This window comes from Bombyx mandarina, chromosome A1, assembly GCF_030267445.1.
Source record: "Bombyx mandarina strain Sakado chromosome A1, ASM3026744v2".
NCBI classification, from domain to species: domain Eukaryota; kingdom Metazoa; phylum Arthropoda; class Insecta; order Lepidoptera; family Bombycidae; genus Bombyx; species Bombyx mandarina.
The window spans coordinates 2,525,261-2,549,465 of NC_143234.1; the positions used below are offsets into that span (position 1 = coordinate 2,525,261).

General features: G+C 37.7%; 1 protein-coding gene across 9 annotated transcripts in view; it reads right to left on the reverse strand.

Moving 5' to 3' along the window:
- Positions 1-652: 652 nt before the first annotated feature.
- LOC114239600 (uncharacterized) overlaps positions 653-24,205 on the reverse strand; it is a 159,609-nt gene continuing 136,056 nt past the window's right edge. For 7 of the 9 annotated variants that reach the window (XM_089739658.1, XM_028169886.2, XM_089739659.1 and 4 more), the window contains 4 exons: positions 5,465-5,649; positions 4,012-4,177; positions 2,677-2,898; positions 653-2,602 (listed from right to left, as the gene is read on the reverse strand). In XM_089739658.1, the coding sequence (XP_089595784.1) occupies positions 1,608-2,602; positions 2,677-2,898; positions 4,012-4,177; positions 5,465-5,649 (1,568 nt within the window). In that variant the 3' untranslated portion in view covers positions 653-1,607. The remainder of the gene's footprint in view (positions 2,603-2,676; positions 2,899-4,011; positions 4,178-5,464; positions 5,650-24,205) is intronic. The other 2 variants (XM_089739661.1, XM_089739662.1) reach the window with 2 other exon arrangements.

The following is a 24,205-nucleotide window of genomic DNA, read 5'->3' on the forward strand; positions in this document are numbered from 1 at the left end:
TCGTCCCCGGGGGGCAGCTCCCAAGGGGGGGCAAGCTGTCCGCGGACCCGAAATATTACTGTAAGACTATTGCAATGGCAACTCCGAGCACATGATTGTACTCCAATGTATTTGTTTATATGATCATCTGGGCTATTGTGTGTACATTTAAAAATACGTATTGTAATGTGAAAATGAAACGATAAATAATTATGTATAATTATGAACTTGGGCTGAGCATCCGTGTTGAGTAGAATGTCTCGTGTGGGTCTCGTGTCGGGTCGGGGGCGCGGTCCCGGCGGGCCCGGGCGCCGCCCCCGTCTAGTGTCCGTTGGTGGACTACGTGACTTGTTCAGTGAGAAGTCGCTATTTTCTTGTACATTACCACTTAATGGCATTAAGCTATCGTATAAAATTAGAATTTCGATAAAACATTTGAATTTCCGTTACATAAATTCAATCCAATATCTTTTTTTGTATTAGTAAAAAATGTATTTACAAAATAATAATTAATATGTTGATAATAAATCGGCAGTCTTCTGTATGGAAATATTTTTTCGATACAGACTTTTGTTTTTGTAAATAGTTCAAATATTTAATTTTATCTATCTCGAATTATAAAATTAAAAGTTCAATCATTGAAGCTTCGATGCTGTTTACAGAGCTTTTTGTATTTTAATTTAAATATATTTACAATTGTTATTATCTAGTATGGCATTTGAAATAATATATAATATGAAACTTTTTTTTAAAATAAAATGTTCAAAACAAAAAAAAAATTATAAAACAGAAAATAAAAATTAAAAAAATATGTATGTTTTATATTATATGTATATGAAAATAAATATATGCGCGCTTCAAAATGTGACTAGCATAAGACGTGTTATTGCATGAAAAAGTTAAAAAAAAAAAACAAAAAAAAAACTTTTTAACTACCAATCGTCGATTACGTGTTCGCAAAGCTCCATCCGGTGCTTAAAGAGAGTGCTTAAAAACAGTTTTGGCACTTCATAAATTAGCACTAAGGGCACTAAACACGAAAAACAAAGTGTAAAATACAATAAAAACAAATAAACAATATAATTATGTTTAAAAAGATTGCACTAATCATACAAACCTTTGTTGAAGTCTGACTATATCTAAATTGTTCGGGCGAGTTTTTGTTCCTTTTCTTAATTCCTTTTGTCAATTTTACTTTTAATACATATATATTTATTTATTTATTTATTATTTACATTACATTAATTGTTTCCGCTAACTCCTCTATATACAACGGTTAGAGCTATATATGTATAAACATATAATCAATTATTTACGTTTGTTGAATTTTCTTTATGTAATGTCAAAGTGAACTCAACGATTTTGTTTCGATTGTATGGCGATTGTAATTGAATAAAATCGTAGCCTTAATAAAATCGATTACTAACCAGAGGCGATTTCGATTTATGCTCCGATAGACCAAATAAATGTTTCGTTCTAAAAATACTATGGAAATATATATATGTATGTATGTATATTTTTTTTTATTTTTTTTTTCGTTCGCAAAATTAATAATTGTATATATTCCATAAATCACTAACTACTATTGGATGTATTGAAATCGCGTCGGATTAGTAATAGGTGAATTTTCATGGTTGCGGGTTCTGTTGGAGGTGGACAGCTTGTTGCGCTGCTTGCTGGGCGGCCTGGGCGGCTTGCTGCTGCATGTGCTGTTGTTGGACGGCTTGCTGGGCCGCGTGCTGGGCGGCCTGGGCAGCCTGGGCAGCCTGGGCGGCCTGGGCGGCTTGGGCGGCTTGTGCTACTTGCTGCGCGGCTTGTTGTGCCGCAGCCGCCTGCTGTGCCGCGACCGCCTGTTGTGCCGCCTGCTGCACGGGCGATGGCAGGTTGAAGCCCAACATCCTCGGGTCGTGCAGCCGCAGCGCCTGCTCCAGTCTCTGTTCCTGCGCGATCCGGAACGCCTCGACCAGCTCTGGGGACAGCTGCCCAGTCGCGTCGTTCGGTGGCTGCGGTGGGAATCCTCCGTTGTGTCTCAAGGGACTGACGGCCTCAGGGGCGTGGACCTGCGCCTGCGCCTGCGCGGCCTGTGAGACGGCCAGTCGCAACGCCTCGGCCTGACTCCGCAGTAGGGCTTCAGCTTGCTGGATCCTGAGGGCGGCTTCGGAGGGCGCGGGTGGATTATCAGCGGGGGGCTGCGTCGGCGGCGGCTCCCGGGCGAGCTGCTGCCTCATGGCCGACACGAGGTTCGCGGCGGCCACCTGTACCGCATTCGGCCCCTCCCCGGGCTGCGCCATCATGTTCGCTGCGGCCGCTGCGATGGCCGCGACCCTCTCGTCTCCGTATGCTTGATGCCCGTTGTTCGCCGAGCGCAATAAATCTGAGAGTTTGTTGACAGCCGCTCCGGCTTCGGAGCCGGCTGATGAAGACAGTCGCCCGTTAGACGAGGAGTCTGAGTGTGCGGGGGAGGGCGGCGCGAGGTTGAGGAGGCCGGATCCTCCAGCGGAGGCCGACACTGCCGCGAGGATGTCTCGCTCCCGGCGCTCGGCGGCCGCGCGGGACAGCACGTACTGAGCCGCGAATTGGTGTTTAGGCTCCATCCTCATATGCTCCATGTGGGACAGCAGTCCTGTAATCAGATATAAACACTTATAAGACCAAGTCTATTGACGGCATTGTTTCAAAGACCGCACGCATCCTCACCGCTTTCGTGCGTGAACACAGCTTGGCAGACGGAGCAAGGCCACATACGCAGGCCGCTGGTGAGCTGCGTCTCTGGATGACAGGCCAAATGCTTCCTCAAGGACCCTTCGTTGACGTAATGTTTACCGCAGACAGGACACGGGTGGTTCGCGGTCCGCCGCTTGGCTATATAAGGATCAGTAGGTTTAGTTTGAGCTGGGTACGGTGATGTCGCAGGAGGACCTGTGCCGACACCACCAGGATAGGTTAGTGGGTTAGGTAAGGGGGAGGAGGGGAAAAAAAGAAAAAAACTCAGGTTAGTTGCTGTTAGTTTAATATATTGCAGTAGACGACTTTTTCTGTTTGTAGAGGGGGGGGGGTGAGCTTGTGCAACTTTATTTTGTAAGAGATTTATTGATATCACACAAAAAGTCGCCTGTCTTACTCTATTTGTTCTAAAGCTAATTTGTTGAGTGGTCGGAATAAAAAGAAAAAGAAAAAAAAATTAACCAACGAATAATATTCGAAATCGTTTTGAATTTCGAAACAGAACGTCAATGACGTAACATAAAATAACAAAACCAGTAGGCATTAACAAAATCAATTTACGCAAATCATAACAAGAAACTGATAAACGTAACAAATAAAACAACGAAATGTCAATAAGAAAACGTAAACATGATTGTGTTGTGATAGTTTCGGAACGCGAACCGAAGAATGTGTATTTGAATATAACGAAGACGAAATGTTTGGAAAACACAGAGCGAACCCTATAATGGTTCTGTAACAACATCCATTGCTTGGGATGGCGTTCCGACGGCACTTATTTATTAAGTTACATGTTAAAATTTATGGAAACGATACGTTTTTGTTTCGCCGTTGATTTCACAACCAACACCCCTTGTGGCTTCGTGCCAACTGGAAGCTTTTGTAATGCGAAAATACTTTGTGTCCCGATGTTCGTAAGCACCTATTATGTACGGTACGTCCAAAAGAATATATGTGACGATGACCGGAGCGAGACCTTCTTATGTAAACAAACATCCAGTTGGCTAGACTTAAATACTATTAAATCTGGTTTGTAAACGTCCGATTTTAGTGAAAAATTTTAATAATAGTATTATGATAAGAATAAATATCGAAAATTTAAATTCGAAGCGTCGAACAAACGAGACGATTCTTAATCTAAATTTAGAATTCGAAAGTTTTTCAAAAAAAAATACAGTTCGATTGGAAAACTGATGTTCTTTTTTTGAAAAACGTTCCAAAAAAAAAAGAATACATTGCACACAATCGAAATCCTGTTCCGAGAGAGATTTAAATTTAAAAACCGAACGTCCGATTCGGCGAACTTACTGGCAACGCCGGACGCGTTCGGGTCCTTGTGTGTATTCTTCATGTGTTCAACTAGGGCTTCGCCCCCGAACACAACTTTGTGGCATATCGGGCATGGAGTGGCAGTAGCGCCACCTATCATGAGAGCCGCGTGTTGCTGCAAAACACCAAGGTGCAGCTGAAGCTCCTGTGCCGTCGAGGAGGCGATGGGGGCATAGCACAAAATGTTAGCATCACAAATAAATAACACATTATTAAAAAAGTCGAAAGGGAATTTTGAAATAAAAATTTTAGCCAAAACTTGAATTTCGTTTTTGAAAATAAAGAAAAGTTAACGTTTACAAATTGAATGAAACGAAAAAAGTAATTTATTTCTATAAAAAAAAGTTGAAAAAAATAATTTTTAAAAGTTTTATAACAGTGAAAAATAATAAAATTAATTAATTAATTTATTAGCTAAATACTATATGATCCGGAAAGAGCCATGACGTGAATTCGTAAAACATTCCTAAATTGAACATTTGTATATTACGACGAGCTGAATTATAAATTGATATTACGTCCATGGACTAGGGTTGAGACATTAGCGCAAAATATTATTTTATAACTGCTTTATATTGAATGGTTATCAAAGTCCACGAGAATTTAAGCTTAAGCTTGTCTTGAGACACGAGAGCTTGAAGTCTCAAATGTATAGAATGACATTAATGATCAAGCCTTTACTAGTAAAGAGAGTTTACGTCAATGTTGACAACCCTTGCTATCACAGACAGGCCAGTGAGTCGCGGTCAAGCGTGGATCTCATACAAGAGGTAGTAAGTATGAGGTTGGTATACCATCAGCTTTCAGTACCGAAAGACCAAAGTGCCATTGCCAGTGACACTGTTAATAGCCAATAAAATGCTAAAGAGGTATTCACATTTCACGCAACCTCTATGGAGGTTTAAAAACTAAATTTTGGTTTCGTAACAGTAATTCTTTTATTGTGGCGTTGAAGGCATCTGTTTCTCAAAATTTGATACAAGTGTGAAGTAAGGTAAACGGAAGAAGACCACGAGGTAGATGCCCTGCACGTTGGACTGATCAGTACCGCACTACCCTCGACACCACAGTTCATGATGCTCTACACTCGGCGGCAGATAGAGGAAAATCGAGTGGAAGGGTACTGGTGGTAGGACCTCTTGTGAGTCCGCGCGGGTAGGTACCACCGCCCTGCTTATTTCTGCCGTGAAGCAGTAATGCGTTTCAGTTTGAGGGGTGGGGCAGCCGTTGTAACTATACTGAGATCTTAGAACTTATATCTCAAGATGTCCATGGGCTCCAGCAACCACTTAACACCAGGTGGGCTGTGAGCTCGTCCACCCATCTAAGCAATAAAAAAAAAAAAGCTCTTGTTGCGAGGAGGTGGTCACGACCCTCAGTATTGAGGAAACCGAAGCAAGAAGAGAAGATTCAGTTGTAATTAAATACTGACCTTGGCCGTGTGGGTCCTCAGACTGCTCTCCGTGGCAAAGCCCTTGCCGCAGATGTTGCAGTGGAAAGGCCGGTTCTTGGCCCGCTCGACCTGGGCGTCGTGGTTCCGGAGGTGCTGCTGCAGATTCGACAGCTGGATGAAGGCCCGCCCGCAGTCTGGTAGATGGCATTTATATGGCCGCTCGCCTGGTGGCGAAGGGAACCGTGTGAACCAGTGTTAAAAACAGTCTTTTTGTGAATTGGTTATGAATTGTATGAATGAATAGGACCTCTTGTGAGTCCGCACGGGTAGGTACCACCGCCCCGCCTATTTCTGTCGTGAAGCAGTAATGCGTTTCGGTTTGAAGGGTGGGGCAGCCGTTGTAGCTATACTGAGACTTTAGAACTTATATCTCAAAGAGGGTGGCGCATTTACGTTGTAGATGTCTATGATTTCCAGTAACCACTTAATACCAGGTGGGCTGGGACCTCGTCCACCCATCTAAGCAATAAAACAAAAAGGATTAATAAGTAGGTACGGAATGTGAATTTGAAATCAGCGCGCGCCATCTGTTGAACGATAGTGATAATATTACAAATTTTCTTCTCAAGGACCAACAGAGGCTACACAACGCTTTAGGTAATCGAACAGCTGTATAAATGCACCACAGACAAACAAACAAACAAACAGACAAATTTTAATTTTAACACGCTCTTAATTATCATGTCCCGTCTCTATCGATGTAACGTAATCTTTCAACATAATTTTTGACCACCTTCAAGACCTCTGATCGACTTGAAAATTCACGCGCGCATCGAGGACTGATGACAATAGCTTTATAGCACGACCTAATAAATAAAAAACACAGCAATTCATTTTTAATTCGACTTTCTGTATAAGTGATTCAACTTTAAATTTAGATTTGATAATGTGAACAGCCATAAAACAGGAGATACGGGCCTGTGATCTCAAAATATTGCACTGTTTCGATGCTCGTACGAAATGGTAGCTTTATTTGAAAACTAGCGACCCGCCCTCGCTTCGCTTCGGAAACATTAAAACATACATGAAACCAAAAAAAAAAAATTTTTTTTTAAAAAGTAGCCTATGTTCATCAGGGACAATGTCGGCTTCTAAAGGAAAAATAATTTTTCAAATCGGTCCAGTAGTTTCGGGGCCTATTCGAAACAAACAAACAAACAAATCTTTCCTCTTTATAATATTAGTATAGAAAAATCTATACAACTTTCATTACTACTCTCCCTATCTTCAGTTCATAATAATTGTAACGCGCTTTCTGAGTTCAAACCGTTCTGTTTGAATCTGATCTCTATGGCGGGACAGTTGACGTCAAATTCGAACTTAGACATTGACATAATATGCCAAATGGTCACATTTGTCTGACAAACACCGATTCAGCTACAAATCTTATCATAAAAACCCATTATACGTCTTCGAACAAAATTTGAAACCGATTTTTTAAAACGTTCGAAATTCAATAAAATCGTTCTGATTTTCAAACGGCCGGTGATGGCGACTAATAAATGCAAAATACGAAAATCGAACGTGTAGTTCCCGGTTGGAGCGTCGACATTAACGGTAACCGAAAGGGTTACGCAACCACGGTCACGGGGGACCGGTTCCTGAGCCACAACCGAATGACCCGGATCGTTTCAGTTGCGCGCCAAAATCACGACCTATACGAACACAAAGAGAGAAATAAAAAAAAATGTGTTTGGGACTAAGCCGCACGTTAATATTAAGTTTAGTTACTTGCTTACGTAATTGTTCATGTTTAAAATTTTTAATTAATGCTTAAAGTTAATTTACGTGTCAGACTTTATTTTAATGGCAAACTAATTTTACACAAAAAAATCCTGTTAAAATATTCCCATAATTTCCGGTGGCGTAATTTTAAAAGTTACGTGCGTCTGTCTACAAAGAAAAAAAAACTGTTTTGAATTGCTGACGTCACGAATCTCTGACCTACCTTAATGCCGGACCGACCGTTCGGTTCCGATTTTAAAACAAAACCGAAATACTTTTACTCGGCCGAGAGCAATGACCTGGATGATCGGATTCTTTCGCGCGCCAAAAACGCAGCCCTATACAATCGAAAACTAAAACAATTCGTTCCATTTTCAAATACAGATACATTTAAAATTCCCGTACAATGCTTGATTGACAATAATTTTTTGAACAGTCACGCCCTAATATTAGTGAATAACAAAAAAAAAAATTGGTTTGTTACGAAACGGCTTAGTGAGCTCGCGCGAAATCCTGGACCTATCCCAACGCTGAAAGAAATGGTCGCTTAAACATAATTTTTTTTTTAAACAAGACCATAATAAAACGAGCGTGCTCTTTTAGCCTGTAGTGCAAGCATGCAGAGGTCATTGACTGACGCACACAGCCGCGCGTGCCTGTGTCGGTTAAGTACATTTATTTTGTATGTGCGTGTGTGTTTGCATGTTCGCGAAGAATGCGTTAGTATGTACGCATGCACAAAGATATTGCAGAATTATTTCCTAGATGAGTACTATAGATATACATGCTCGAATTGGTATTGTTACTGTGCGACAATGCGTCGATGATTGTGTCAAATTATTAAGGAAAAAAAATATGTTTTTTTTTTTTGTTATTTATTACGTGATTACGTTGAAGTAGCTTTTGTATATTTTATATTTGTCGAAAAGGTATCTATTAATTTATGTGTTTTTTAATTAAAAATCACCTTAGGTATCGGTGATAGAGTTGTATTAAATAATAGTATTATTTTTTTACTTTTTTCATCATAATTATCAAAAACATCAAGTATGCAAAATATCTAAATCGTAATAAAAAAAAATCTAATAGATGGTTAATTTTTGGTAATGCATAACAATGACTTTAAAACACAAAACTGTATGTAATAAGAAGCGTTTTAAGCGAAAATCTAAATATATATATAATATATATTGTAGGCAGCGGCTTGGCTCTGCCCCTGGCATTGCTGAAGTCCATGGGCGACGGTAACCACTCACCATCAGGTGGGCCGTATGGTCGTCTGCCTACAAGGGCAATAAAAAAAATATATAATAATATATATACCTTCACGATTGGAATTACTATGTGCTATGTACTGCGGCTCTATGTATTATGTATTTATAATAGATTCAATCGCTGTTTGTTAAGGGATTTCCATTTCTGAAAGCTCACGCTGAACTTATATAGCGATTAGTCTTAGCGGCGCTGACTGAAGAAATTACAGAATTTTCATTAATACCCACAAAACATGTGATCGGCCCATTCGTTTCGAAGTATGTGCGCTGTGCAGCATTCATAGTTCGATCCCTATATTTATAGGCAGTAAATTTTATAACTGTATCTTTGAGTTCTATTACGTGGTTAAAACGTGGCCGTACTGCAGCTAACAAAGGGAGGAGAGTTCGAATCTGTGCTCGGTTCAAAAAGCTTTCCGAAAATTTAACACGCACTCTTAAGCCTTGTTCGGACTAGGCGAGTATTTTAGTCGAGTAGTTTAGTGGCTAAACTATTCGCTACTCGCCCGAAAAAAATAGAACAAAATGGATTGACTTGACTAAATTATTTACTAACCTACACGACTAAATTTTTGGTGCTCAGACACATTTAGCTACTAAATTACTCGGTACTCGACTAAAATACTCGCCTAGTCCGAACAAGGCTTTATTGATATTGATTTTTGGTAAAAATTCGTAAATACGTTAGCGATAAATTTCGCACATTGTTTTTGGTGATACTCTGTTACGACTGTACAGGTCAGGAGATGTTAGGTGACCTCGCTTGAGCGATAACTGGTAGATATTAGACTTAGAGTGCTCTGAATGAAACGTTAAGATACACATTCATGAGTAAATGTGTTACTCTTGCCTAATTCTGCAGAAAAACTGTGGTAAGTTCGGTTTCAAAATCTTAGAACAATCACTATTACAATCCAATTTATATTAAAGAAAAACCTTTAATATTTAAAACTCTTTAGTTTTAAAAAAGGATTTTGTCTTCAGTGTCACGGAGTGAAGTCTGTCATTCAGTAAAAAGAGAGTTCCAGTTTTGTATAGTTTATTAATAATGTTTAATTGTTAATATTAATTTTTTAAAAAGAGAGAGTGGCTTTAAATATTTTTTTCTTAATATATCACAAAAAACACAATTAAGTCTTTTATTGTTTATTCTTTTTTTATGCTTAATTATGAATAATTACGCTAATGAAAAAAAAACATTATGCAACTTAATTAAGGTAAATTGGTATTTTCTGTTACGGAGATCCACGTAAAAAAGTAAATAGTATACCTATTATATTAAACTGCATATAACTATAATGAAGCGAGTCTATAATGAACGCGGTATATTCAATATAGTCAATGTCATTAGGTAGCTGAATCAGATGTCATATCCTTCCCTCGACGCCGTTGATACAGTTTGGTTTTAAAGCAAGTTCTTAAGAAATTATTAATTATTTTTATTCCTACCTATGCTGATAGCCTTCAGAGGCTATTTCAGCTTCTCCTTGACGTGTAGGTCAGCTCACGGGGCTCAAGCCGGGAGTGATGCTAACACTGGCCCTAGCAAGAGCAGTGCTTCGCAGAAGAGAATATTAAGAGGTAGGCAGCGGCTCGGTTCTGCCCCTGGCTTTGCTGAAGTCTATGGGCGACGGTAACCACTCACCATCAGGTGGGCCGTGTGCTCGTCTGCCTACAAGGGCAATAAAAAAATAAAAAAAAAATTACCACCGGATCGGAAACGCGACCCACTGAGAAGATCCGGCGAGAAGCCCAGTGAGCTGTGTCTATGGGTTAATTCACTCGTCGAGCCGTTCGTCGCAAGCGACGGGTTCGACGAGGACGGTGACCGGTGCTTGTGGTACCTAAAAGCACCGTTAATGGATCGGGAGGATCCGTAATGACGTGTTTAGGGCAGTCCTTCACCTACATTTGCTGTACATTACGGGCTTACAAATTACAAACTAACTATAACGTATATTCGATTTTTTTTATTGCCACTTTTGACAGACTAGCATTCTCATCTGATGGTGAATGAGCACCGTTGCTCAAGGACATCAGCAACGCCAGGGGCACAGCCAAGCCGCAACCTATGATACTACCCGCGTTTTTAGTATGTTGAACCCTACGCCAAAATAAAAGTATATCACCAATTCGATTTTTGTTCTGGTGTTATTTAAATTTTGATTGAAAAAACGAAAATGGTATTTAGTCTTTTATGCTATCCTCCTCCCTGAGTCGCATTCCTCATGTCGTGACCATCTCCTCCTATTATCCTTCTCTGGATGATGTTTAGCCATCTTCCTCTGTTCTCGGCCGTGTCTATGGCATCGTAGACTGTTGTATCCAGAGTGGTGCGGATTTGGTCGGACCAGCGCATTGGATTGCGGCCACGAGATCTTCTGCCAGCAACCTTGCGAGCTACCATCAATTTTTCAAGATTGTCACCGCTCTTTCTGGCAACGCGACCGAAGAACTCAAATATCCTCTTGAGGCAGATCTTAGATATTATAAATTTATATATATGTTTATTTTTTAAGTTTTAGTTTTTGTAATATGTTTTATTCTGATTCTTCTAAATTCTAAATACGTATTAATCTCGCGCGAGTTCCTTCAGGTTCGTTGTACTGTGTATTGTGGCTCGATCGCCATTTTTCAAGCAGTTCAACCTACGCGTTAGAACACCAGTTTATCTTGACCCTACGGTGTGTTAGACAACTTCCGTCTCTTAAAATTTATGAGAAAAAGCTTTATGTTTCGCTCGACTTCGGCAAATCGGGGCTCAGGGTATTGGCCAGGGTGGGGGATAGTAATATTGTATCTATGCGACTAGGTTCATCCCTACCCTACCCCCTTGTGAAGTTTACTACTCAATATTAAAACTTAAAGAAAATAGTTAAATTTCCGGGTTTATTTATTTATTATGAAAGCCACCATTATAGCTTCGCTTGTGTCTTTCGCGAAGCTGTCACTTTGATCTATTCCATTTGAATTTAGACTTTAATCCTTATAGTTTAGGGTGGCGTTTACACTATATTATCTAAGCGGGCCCTTAGCACAACTGCATAGGAATGTAATGTCAATTTTATGTCATTCCTCAGAATGAGTGGAAGCTAGTTGGGGTTGTCTTTATGCTCCGGTAAGTAACGTAAGGTAATCTATATGCTTATCGATACCAATACTAATATTCTTGGGAGGTATCTTCAATCATCCTAAGGACCACGGAAATCAGGGTTGAATTGTCAAACCACCCTTCAAACTATATACCGCTGTTGAATTAGAAACTTCAGTGTTGCCAACCCGAGCGAATAACAAATATAAAGGCATTAGAAAATCCTGAATAGCATTACAAAACATTAATTCATCAAGATTTCCTGTAGAGAGAAATCGCTAACATTTTAATACAAGCGAGAGAAATCGGAGCTCAAGTTCAATTGGACGGTCTGTCTATGGCTATTTTTGTTATTTCACTATGAATAAACGCAGACGAAGGGAAAGGCGTTCGCCTTAGCACAGTTCGACGATTCACGATGCGCGATGGTATCTATGGTTACCAGCTAACATTTAAAAAAAAAAAAAACGCGGCCCCTACTTTTTGCCGTGAATAAAATCTAAGATAATAATATATTTGATTGTCTGTAGCAGTCATAAATCTATTGTTGGCAAACATTTAATTGGTCATGAAAAACTTACTAGAACTCTTTTTTTGTTCTTATTACGTTTTCAGAAGAGTGCCCTTCCATCGTGTTATTGTTCAATTCATAATAAGCAAAGTTACAAACAAACTTTTCATTATTGGTTTATTAAGACGAAGGATTTTTATAGACTGAGGCAGTAAAGGCAAAAAAAAAACACTATAAATTACTTTACTATAATTACTTAAAACAAGAAATCGTGTTTTTCTTTTAATGAGACTTTCAACACCACCATTTCTAATCAAATATAACAAAATACATATATATCGCCATAATTAGGGACATAAACTTCTATCTTGGCTAAAAACTGAGATTCCTTTAAGATCCCAGGCTTTAAAACAATCACAAATAAAGAGATCGCGCAAGAAAGAAAAAAAATATACATTTTCTGTAAATATTTTACGCTGGCAACCCTACACAGTCCCGCCATGTTAATTCTAATGGTTCATTTTTATTGGCGCGTTCAATCTTTGCTATTTAATGTCCGTAACTTATTTATGTGTTTAAATAACATTCTATGTTCTTGCACATAAAATAATGACATCAAAGATACATACTAAAATAATAATATTTAAATGGATTAAATAAAAGTGAAAATAAATTTGACATTGTGATTACGTATCTAAGTAATACTAGTGGTCCTCCAGTAGTCGAAATTCGACTATAGTTAATTGAAATTGTAAGTTTGTGCACTATTATGATTCTATTGTCAAAGACTAATAAACTTCTATAATAACAGATTTCGCCAAGACTTTACACTTTAGACAAATATTAATAAAGACAAACAATATTTAATCCAATTTGACCACAGACTATAAGCAATAAGAAAAGTTTGACAATAACCAAATACTATGCATGCGCGTGTTGTCAAATACATGGTAGGGTGTGTAATGTTTTTTTTTATTGATTTATGGATTTTTTACGCTTAATTAAAAAAAAATATCAACATAAGGGTGGGAAGTTTCATACTCCTCTGTCCGCGCAATTTTCGTAAAAAGGGATACAAAGTTTTTGCTTCATGTATTATGCAATATATAGATTATGTTACACAAATGAAATATTAAAAAAAACTAAAGTCTAAATTGTCAGAATGAAACAACTAAACAAGCAAAGAAATCAAAAATATAAAGCCACGAAAATTTAAATCTGCTATACGAATAACTCTATTTGAGATACGGTAAAACCTAGAGGCAACCGGCTGGGACCTAGGCAGTCTAATGCCTACGCATTTGATTTACATACAAAAGTACTTCCCTGCACTACAAGAGCCTTTTGAACGCGTAGGCATAAAACATTCTTGTGTTAAGCATTATGAAAATGTTAGGCCGTCCGTACACGGTTAGCTGGGAAATAAATATGATATTAAAATATTCGTTAATATTTTTTATTGCTTAGATGGGTCGAGGTCACAGCCCACCTGGTGTTAAATGGTTACTGGAGCCCATAGACATCTACGACGTAAATGCGCCACCCATCTTGAGATATAAGTTCTAAGGTCTCGAGTATAGTTACAACGGCTGCCGCATCCTTCAAACCGAAACACATTACTGCTTCACGGTAGAAATAGGCAGGGTGGTGGTACCTCCCCGCACGGACTCACAAGAGGTCCTACCACCAGTGAAGCCTCCTTAACTGATGTGTTTTTATGTTATGTCCTGTTTAGGACTTTGAATTGTGTGAAGTATACCCATCTAAGCAATAAAAAAATATTCTAAACTGTACTTAGTAAACACATCATGTTCAGGAGGATTTAATACCTCGAAACTTTTGTATTTAAGATACAATGTCGTCATTAAATTTAGCGGATAATCAAAATCAAGTTTAGCTGACTTTGACTGCTTTTTTTTAAAGAGTTTTAAAACTCTTTTTTGGTTGAACCGATTCCGTATGATTTTTCTTCGAAAGCTGCTCTCATTTTTTATGCTGTTTAAGTTTAATTTAAGTAGTATTAGAAGTATCCTTCATATTGCATATTCAGTTGACTCCGACCGTGTTAATTACATTCATATGTTACTTTGTTTTGTTCTGGCCGATTTTCTCTATTGTATAAATCTTGTTTTTTTTTTCCAGTGAAGGACAATTTTTTTAGCTCCGTCGGAGATCAGGTGTAACTCGAAAAACATTAATTTTTTTTTTATAGAGAATATTACTGTTTATTCTTAAATTATGTACAAACATACCTTTTATATTTCAATACACATTGATATATTAGTTTTTTTTTATTTCCAAAATTTGCTTTTTTTTAGGCTGTGTCGCACTAGGTATGCCCCTCAAACTTTGATCTTAAACTATTGAGAGTCATAATAATATAAATTGCGTTAATGATGAGATAGGTATAGTAAGACGGACACACACCTACATAATGTAACTATACCTACATAAAAAATAAACAACAGCGTCCTATGATGATATTTTCGAGATTTGATGGAACTTTTCTCAATAATTGTAGAGAGGTCCACAAAATATGCTCGTAATGATCAACTATTACAATTTTAATGTATGTATATTGTTCTTTTTTTTGTCACTACATTTTTACTAACATTTTTTTTATTTTTTTTTTGCTTAGATGAGTGGACGAGCTCACAGCCCACCTGGTGTTAAGTGGTTACTGGAGCCCATAGACATCTACAACGTAAATGCGCCACCCACCTTGAGATATAAGTTCTAAGGTCTCAATTATAGTTACAACGGCTGCCCCGCCCTTCAAACCGAAACGCGTTACTGCTTCACGGCAGAAATAGGCAGGGTGGTGGTACCTACCCGTGCGGACCCACAAGAGGTCCTACCACCAGTAAAGAAGAACCAGTTTTTTAAGAAATCACTGTTACTAACATTAATATCTGATATAAGTGAATTTAATAATAATATTAATAATTAAGTCCGTAAACAAATATTAACGCGACGATAATCACGACATTATTGGGGAAAATTTAAATTATCGGACTTTGGTGAGCGTGAATTTGCGTGCACACATGGTTGCAGGGGGAGCGCCCCGCGCGCGCCACCCTCGGGGGTGGGCGGGTCACGCACCCCCAACTATCTGCCCCCTCGCCCCCAACTATTTCGGGGTGGGCAGCGGCCGTAAAAAATATAATAGTATTCCACCTGCGATGCGAGCGGCAGTCCAATTGAACTGCGCTTAAATATTGGATAACGTCGCCATTTTGTTTTCGGTTATCATGCGTGTACATGTTAATACTATATATTAATACGTGAAGCAAAAACTTTGTATACATTTTTACGAAAATTGCGCGGACGGAGGACTATGAAATTTCCCATACTTATAGAAAATATAGAGAAGGGGTGCAGAATGTTAAAATATTTTTAATTTTACTATAAAAATATATTAAATCGAAAAAAAAACATTACACCCACTACCATGTATTTGACACACACACGCATGCATACTATTTGTTTATTGTCAAACTTTTTCAAATTGAGAATAGATTAATATTGTTTGTCTTTATTAATATATTTGTCCAAAGTTTAGCCTTGGCGAAATCTGTGGTTATAGATATAGTCTTTGACAATAGAACCATAATAATGTACAAATTTATAATTTCAATTAATTATAGTCGAATTTCGACTACTGGGGGACTACTAATATAAATAGTTGCGTGTCTGTCAATACATCTATATAATTGGTTTTGAAGCGTCACATACAGTATTCATCTCGCTAAAACGAAATAAAGTTTGAAGCAATTACTTTAAACACGACTGTGGTTCGAACGAGTACTCTGAGGAATTGTTTGAGATGATACCATCATCTCGTTTTTACCATCGCACCGCCCGCCACCGGAGAAGAGTTCATCCACACTACCTAAAACCACTGCGTTCATCCACTGTGCATTTCCAAAGATGTTTTTTGCCACGTACCATCCGGCTTTGGAATGAGCTCCCCTCCACGGTGCTTCCCTAGCGCTATGACATGTCCTTCTTCAAACGAGGCTTGTGGAGAGTACTTAACGGTAGGCAGCGGTTTGGGTCTGTCATCCATGGGCGTCCATGGGCGACGGTAACCACACACCATCAGGTGGGTCGTACGCTCGTCTGCCTATTAAGGCAATAACAGCAAATCTTTTTTTTTTTTTATTGCTGGATGAGTTGACGAGCTCACAGCCCACCTGGTGTTAAGTGGTTACTGGAGCCCATAGACATCTACAACGTAAATGCGCCACCCACCTTGAGTTATAAGTTCTGAGGTCTCAGTATGGTTACAACGGCTGCCCCACCCTTCAAACCGAAACACATTTCTTTTGTTGTATCGTGCTTCGTTAAAAGTTCTTCCTATACTTCTTATTATCCATTCGCCGGTGTTATGTTATGCCCCTCACACTAGTAAATAAATTCTTATAAACACATAGTACTCAAACTCTTAGTCCTTAAGTTCTAAATCATTGTTACTATATAACATACTTATTTACTTATGTTACTAAGTCATATGTATATAGTTTGTTGTACATCAAATCTTTATTTGTAATTAGAACATTAGTTAATATGTATTCCTTTCACATTAGTAATATTCTGTCATTTACTAATTGTGTCGTTATGGATCCTAAATATGTTTACCAAAAAAGTATATAGTCTAAATTATTAATTTACTAATTGTTTAGTAAATACTATTCGTGTATAAATTCTCTTTCTCCTTGTAACCTGAGGAGCTCGACATCAATCTTCAAGCTTATAACATCCTAACTCTCTCCGTGTAACATCAGATTTTTGTAAGGGATAAATAAATTCAGTGTGTATTAGAATAAACTTTTTTTGTGTGTGTTTTTGTGTCGTGACGATCGATGGTCCAAAATTGAAAGAAATCTTAAAGAACAAGACCACTCCGATCGTTTAAGACGAAATTCGTTCTTAAAACTTTTTTAATTGTATTCGCGCAAAAAACAACTGTTACTCCAAGAATTCCCTTAACGAAGTTAAAAGCGATAAAAAGTATCGTTCCTCTGTTCTCGGCGAGCTTTATCCGGGCGTCGTCTTTGGTTTTTCTTCTTTTTTTTTTTTCGCATTTTTTTTTAATTTTCATCGCGGCGCGCGCTATCTCGCGAATGCTTCAGTGGTCGAATAAAAACTTAAGGAGTTTCCGAGCGACAGAAAAAACCGTGGAGACTTATTTAAGATTTATTATTCGCGTTAATGTTAATTTCGTACGTTCAATATAAAGTTTCAATTTTTAATTGTCTTGTATTTGATGAGAGTGCTAAGGTGTAAGAGAGACATATTAATGAAAATTTGTACTAACAATAAATATAGTTCTTAGTTAGTTTTTTTTTTGGATTTATTTTAGCCTTAACGGTCTGCTAAATATCGTTCTTAACCGATATTAGAATAGCACCGAGACACAAGAATAGTCGCCATTGAATTTAGAGTTTAAAATGAATTAGAATTCCTAACGCTACAAACAGTTTAAGAAAGCATTTTTTTTGCTTAGATTGGTAGGCGAGCTCACAGCCCGCCTGGTGTTAAGTGGTTACTGGAGTCCATAGACATCTACAACGTAAATGCGCCACCCACCTTGAGTTATAAGTTCTGAGGTCTCAGTATAGTTACAACGGCTGCCCCACCCTTCAACCAGTAATTACGCAAATTATAAGTTTGCGGGTTTGATTTTTATTACACGATGTTATTCCTTCACCGTGGAAGTCAATCGTGAACATTTGTTTAGTACGTATTTCATTAGAAAAATTGGTACCCGCCTGCGGGATTCCGTTGCATCGCTAGATACGAATGCAACGGACGCCTTATACTTTAGGCCACGACGACATAACATAAAAAACTTAGCATAAAAAAAAAACATCTAATTCGACTCTGTAACGTTTTGTTCGAGTCGAGTCAAGTTAAGAAAGATAGCCAGCCAACTCCTGAAAGGGGCTACACGTTTCAACGAGTAAAAAGATTCCCGGAGAGATTCAGTTAAAAATAGAATTAAAAAAAAAAAGAAAATGCCCGTTAGCCCGAGCGATGGGAAAAATGCGAACGGGCAAAGTTGGTCTCGGCAAGTTTTCTCGTAGGACAGGGCTAACGCTTAGACGACGGCGGTTTTTGTTTATTTGTTTTTTTACTTAGGGTTTTTGTTTATCGGTAATTTTACGGTTTCCGTTTTTTTTTTCAATGCGCGTCCATCGTTCGAAAGTTGAATTTGGATATTAACAAATTTGTGTGACGTTGAAAGAGAATCAGGTTATGTTATGTTTGTATGTAACCAAAGACTGGTGGTTTACTGGCGGTAGGACCTCTTGTGAGTCCGCACGGGTAGGTACCACCACCCCGCCTATTTCTGCCGTGAAACAGTAATGCGTTTCAGCTTGAAAGGTGGGGCAGTCGTTGTAATTATACTGAGACCTTAGAACTCATATCTCAAGGCGACATTTACGTTGTAGATATCTATGGGCTCCAGTAACCACTTAAAACCAGGTGGGCTGTGAGCTCGTCCAACCATCTAAAAAAAAAAGAAAGGACCTGGTCAAAATACCTGGTAATACAATGGAATGGAGTACAGATAGCAACACCCATTGCATTAGGTTGACATGGGTTGAAGAAGAGAGAGAGAAGTTTTGCTTGTATCATGCAAATATGTTTTGCTTGTATCATGCAAATATGTATATAAATTTTGTTACCCATCATTATTTTATTTGTGTTAGATAAAACGTTCCGATCGAACATTCGAGAATCATAGAACTTTTAATAATTTATTTATCATTCATTTTGTTAATGTCAAAGCGATTTTAAAATCAGAACAGAATTTCATTGGATTATTGTTTGCCGTAATAATATGTGGCAGCGAAAAAAAAAATACAAATTTAAATTCAGAATCAATTGGAATTACGAAGAAAATCAAGCTCGTTTTTCCCGCCAATTTTTACCACAGCCCTAGTTTAGTTCGAAGATTTCGCAAAGAATATAACGAGGCTTCAGACTTCTGAGTGTTAAAAATTCAAAGGCAGCTTCAGGTTAAATTGAGCATTCAGTGCTCGAGATGTGGTTTTTTTTTTGAATTCTCATTTTGCTTAGTTCTTAACTAAGAAATGAAAGATTTGAATGCAGCAGTGTTTTTTTTTATGTTTCAACTTTGAATTCTTTTCGATTCGAAATTCAAAATTTCTTGTTGTTTCTGTTCAAAAGGTCGAAGTCATTTTATTATTATGAATTATATGTTATTGATGTATTTATGTTCATTATAATTCATGAATCGATTTTATTTCACAAACTTACGGATATTCTCGAGTTTGATTAGCCGTGTAATCGATTGTGAATTATTTATTCGATAATACGAATAAATAATTCACAATCGATATTTATTTATGGCAGTGACGAAATAATAAAATAGACTCGGCATGTTACGATATCAAATAGCATTAATAAAATTCTGCTAAAACTTAACCCTCGTTATTAACATTTTTTTGTCTCCCGATTTTATTCAATTTAACCCTTACCTGGCTCGTCCGGTTCGAAGGGTCCGGCTTGTCAATCTGTGCCGAGTTTTTTTTTCTTCTTTCGCTTTTTTAATTACTATACTAATGCAAAGGGAACTGTTAATGTTCGACCGTTAACGTATGCATTATTTTGAATACGTATTATATTCTTTGCTTTTATTCTAGGATGTTGGTTCTTTCCTTTTTTTGGTTTTCGATTGACTTACGTTAGTGTCTAGAAAATCAGCGCAAACCGTTACACATTTAAAAGAGCCCATGGACATCGTAACACGAACGCCACTTGCTTTGAGACTATACATAATCTTAAGTTACTTGTAGTAAAATATTTACAAAACGCGTCTTTTACCGAATTATAGTTAGTTAGAAACGGGGTTCTTTGTCACAGGTCATACCAACTCATTCTACCATTGAATGGTTTAATAAAACACTGAATCCTATGCACAGAACAATAATTTCACGATTTCTACACACCCAAGTCTATACGATATCGACCCAACAATTAATTGTAATGAAGCTGGATTGATACCAGTAAACCTATTTCATTATAATAATTTTAATGAATGCGACGAATAAGTTTGTAACAGAATGTCTCGTTTGGAGCTCATCGCGTAATAATAATGGCTCCAACCCTCTGACCTATGACAAGGGTACTTTATACCCGTAAGCGCATCCGAATTCCAGTGGACAATGACCCAAGCAGCTGCATGACCACAATGCGCATTTGTTAGCCAATAACCCCGAAATAATAGTGTGCAAAACACATTATTATGCAAATCCAAATTTGTGTTTCGCAGGTAGATAGATATGTTTTTTTTATAGCGGAAAGGGTCATTGTGACCGGACCCCGGCTTTGGAAGGAAGTATTGTTTTTTATCGGTAACGTAACTAATTTGATGGATCGCCGCGCATATGGTCGCCGGTGAAGGGTTAAGTTACTACGGTTGTTATGTTGTTTTTATTATTCTTACTTTTTATTGTTGTAAACTTTTTGTGTTTGTAAAAATTATTGTACATACTATTCCGTTTTCGAATTTAGAACGTTGGCAATAAAGATGTCGTTGGGCGTTCGAAATTTAAAAAATCGTGGTAAACATTTTTTTGTTTTGTTTAACACAGGATTAAAATTTGTTTTGCGTTCCAAACGTAACAATGTTTGTTCTTTTTTTTTTTATCTAAATTCGAATTATTCGAATAATAATAATTAGCGAAGCTACGTCACAATTGGTTCGTCCAATTAAAATGCACCGCTCCACGTCGCGAACACATCGGGCCCGATTGTTCGAAAATTGAATTTTAATCACCGATTTCTTACAATGGTCTCTACGCCCCGCCCCTTGAAGAATGCCAAAAAATATAGGGAAAATGATGAAAACCATTCGCCTTCGATCCTTGAAAGGAGCGAAGAGCAATTAACTCGAGTATCTATTGAGTTTAAATTAAGCGCAAAAAGTAAAATAAAAACGTCTTTCGGATGAGCGAATTATTAGGAGAAAGTTTTTTTTAGAAAGTTGCGTAAAGTTAGGGCGATAGATCGAATCAAAGAGTGATTAAAACAATTTGTAAAATAGATTTTACGGGATCTGTTGCTAGAGGTTGCCTCTTCACGTATCTACCTCGATTTAATGTCTCAACACTATAATTAATTAAGACATTTAGTATTTTTTTCGGTTGGGCAGAACATAGATTCAAATAAAATTAATTTTACGATTTCATCTCTTGTTTTGGACATATATTTTTTTAAATATCTCGAATCTATAACTATACTGAGACCTTAGAACTTATATCTCAAGGTGGGTGGCGCATTTACATTGTAGATGTCTATGGGCTCCAGTAACCACTTAACACCAGGTGGGCTGTGAGCTCGTCCACCCATCTAAGCAATAAAAAAAAAACCTTTTACAGTTTTCGTGATCGCGATTGAATTCATTCAATCGTCAACCGTCTACAATTGAATAAAAAATATATGAATAAATTATGTATTACCTATTACAATTGAGCTATTACTTTTATTGTTTCTAGGTAGCGTAATAGTACATAACTGTTACATTAGTAATGCATACATTGCTTTGGAAGTCTATAAGTGACATTTAGGTTCGGATAATCTAAATGATAGTCTATTTGATTTGAGTATACGGGTCATTTTTGTTTGATGACAAGTCGCGGGCTAGTCGTGTGGTTAGCTTTTGCGGAGCCCATGGGAAGCATTACGTGAATTCCACCACCTTGAGACTCGGAATTGAAGACTCTAGTATTCATATGGTACCATCCGTATCCGACTATGACTCCATAAAGATCTCTAACAAAGATATTTAATTTTCGGGATTTGCGTGTAAAGATTATTGCCTCGTATTTGTGTCTTCTTTTTATTTGTTATTGCCCGTGCAGGCAGACGAGCATACGGCCCACCTGATGGTGAGTGGTTACCGTCGCCCGTGGACTTCAGAAATGCCAGGGGCAGAGCCAAGCCGCTTGAAGATTTATATTAAACCAGATAATACTAGTTTAATCTTTTCACTGCTATGTAGGTCACCGGTGCCCTACACGGCGCATTAATTACGTCGATTTCTGTTACTAAGTCGCCGGGATTTCCTAAATTTGCTTTCTTTTATGTGTTTTAGGGTCTTTTAGAAATAGATTCATTCTTAGTATCTACGGACTCGTCTTTTGCAAGGTCTACTAGATATTCCTGTGCCTTAGTAACAGGATAATGACGTAATTACTTCAGTGCGCCGCGTAGGTCACCGGTGACCTACAAGGCAGTCAAAGGGCTAAACAAATAGAGATCGAAAAAAAAATCATAACTAATTCGAATAAAAATAGAACAAATTTAAAAATAAATCGAAACTCACTTTGTCTCTAATATAAAGGATCATCCCTACGTACAGCGTCAAGCTTGTGTCAAAACTAGTCACGTACCGTTACTTCGAGGCGAGTGATGAAACTTTGAACGTGTATAATAACATAATAGTGCACTTACCTGCGAACGCGGGATGTTTAGTTTGAGAACTATGAAGATATGACCGACTTATTGATTGGATCTCGTGCGTTCATCGTATGTAAGAGCCTTTATAATTATAACTCCGCGGTATTGGTAGCACTGATTTTTTCTCTCTCTCTCAAATCGAATTATTTGCATGTTGTCATTTTGCAAATGTTAATAGTTTTAAATTTGTTCTATAGAATGTGCGAGAGAAATTAATATGGTTGCCCCTGTGTATCGCTAATTAAAATAATTTTCGACTACTACCACACAATAAAATCATTAAAACAAAAATGATCCATCGATCCGTGACAAGGAACGTTTGTTACGAAAACACACAAAGGACTTACAAAAATTAGCATGTCACAACAATTCGTAATGGCTGAACGCATTAAAACCATTGTCTTCTCTCGAGTGCTTGTAATTAAATTAAATAAAAAAAATGAAGTAAAAAGGAACAGGCAGACCTATTATTCTTTGTTGCTAATTAAAGAAACGGCTTTGGGAGAATGGAAGAATTGTCTTAAGTAGCAAGTTGAAGAGAATACAAAAAAAAAAAAACAAAAGCGTCGGTTTGAAAAGAGAACGGGAGCGAGTTTGCGTGTTCTCGTCACTTTGCGGGATTCCTGTCTTTATGAATTGTTTGAAAAAAAAAAAAAAAACGTTTTGTTTGTTTTTGTTTTGGAAATTCGAATTTTAAAAGTTTGTTTTGTTTTAATTTTCTGTACTGTTCTTGATCAATGTAATTAAATGTGATAATTTTTTTTATATGACAACAAAAACAAAAAAAAAACTCGATCGGTTTTATCGATTCGATAAAGTATTTTAACAAAATCGAATAATCGTAAATCGATTCGTGCGACAGCTGCGCGTCCGATCCCGTGGAAAATAAATTCGGCGTTTCTCCCGTAAATACCGGAAAACTACCGTCATTACGGACGTACAGATTTTTTTTGTACCGGTATTTTAAACAGCATGTGCACTGCGTTGCACATGTTACCGTAATATAAACCTCATTAAAGATCACGATTGAGAACTATAAATTTAACATAATAAATTTTGTTCCTATTCGACATTCGTTAGTAAAAATGGCGCCAAAAGACGTATAATCTGTTATATGTCTACGACTATGTTGTTCACGTACCTTCGTCATTTAATAAAAGGAATAAAACAGAAACGAAATTAAAAACTTATTATATCCACACATACATACGTCGACGACTTGCAAAAATCCTTTTTAGATGATTTTGAAGTTTTTCATTTGATTACGAACGATAGTTATTACCTCAAGTCCAGATCTTTAGTCTAAAAAAACAAATTTAATCAATTAAACCCAAATACGTAAACGTTAACGAATCGACATGTTTTTTGGCGCTGTTTCGGTTAAGAGTTGGCGCCAATTGCAATGTATCCGACATCTTTGTTTTTTTTTCCTACCTATTATTATAGCCTTGAGAGGCTATTTCAGCTTCGCCTTGATGTGTAGGTGAGCTCACGGGGCTCAAACCGGGAGTGTTGCTAACACTGGCCCTAGCAAGAGCAATGCTTCGCAGAATCTACCACCGGATCGGAACGCGGCCCACTGAGAAGATCCGGCGAGAAACTCAGTGGGCTAGTTGTTTTCATGA